The sequence below is a fragment of the Penaeus monodon genome, chromosome 32, assembly GCF_015228065.2.
Source record: "Penaeus monodon isolate SGIC_2016 chromosome 32, NSTDA_Pmon_1, whole genome shotgun sequence".
Lineage (NCBI taxonomy): Eukaryota > Metazoa > Arthropoda > Malacostraca > Decapoda > Penaeidae > Penaeus > Penaeus monodon.
This window is the reverse complement of record NC_051417.1, coordinates 3,009,743-3,010,223: the sequence shown is the minus strand read 5'-3', so window position 1 is coordinate 3,010,223 and position 481 is coordinate 3,009,743. Positions and strand designations below refer to the sequence as shown.

Below are 481 nucleotides of genomic sequence, written 5' to 3'. Positions count from 1 at the left end.
GACACGGCCATCACGACCACGGCCGCCACCACGACCGCGGTGGTGACGACGGCGGTGTCCAGCGCGCCCATTGTCACGAGTGTGCCGCCGACGGTTGTGGTCTCGAGCAGCACTGCACCTTACAGCACAAACACCACCAACTTCTCGACCAAAGTAAGTTTACGCTGTTCAGGTACTTCTATAAGTGACGGAACGGGATCCCCTTGTTTTTTGATGCAGCGTTTTTTTACTGATATAATAAACGTACAATATCGTTTACCCACTTTGTGAATGCGTTGGGTAATATCACTGATAGAAACTTATTGTAATCTCCTTTTTAGGCTTTGACGGCTAGCAGATGTAGTGGCAAGGCGCCCGTCAAGGACGCCGTTTTCATCACTGCCGGACTGCCTGAGGAAGACCCATTGCTGGCCGGCCTTCAGGGGGTGGACACCGTCATCGAGCACTTCATTAAAAATGCACAAGGTAAGTTCATTCATCG

General features: G+C 51.4%; 1 protein-coding gene across 1 annotated transcript in view; it reads left to right on the top strand.

Annotated features, from left to right (window-relative positions):
- Window positions 1–481, top strand: part of LOC119593354 (mucin-5AC-like) — a gene marked incomplete at its 5' end in the record, with an annotated part of 3,671 nt that overhangs the window by 1,073 nt on the left and 2,117 nt on the right. Inside the window, 2 exon segments of the mRNA XM_037942280.1 lie at window positions 1–153; window positions 321–465. Coding sequence (XP_037798208.1) covers window positions 1–153; window positions 321–465 — 298 coding nt within the window.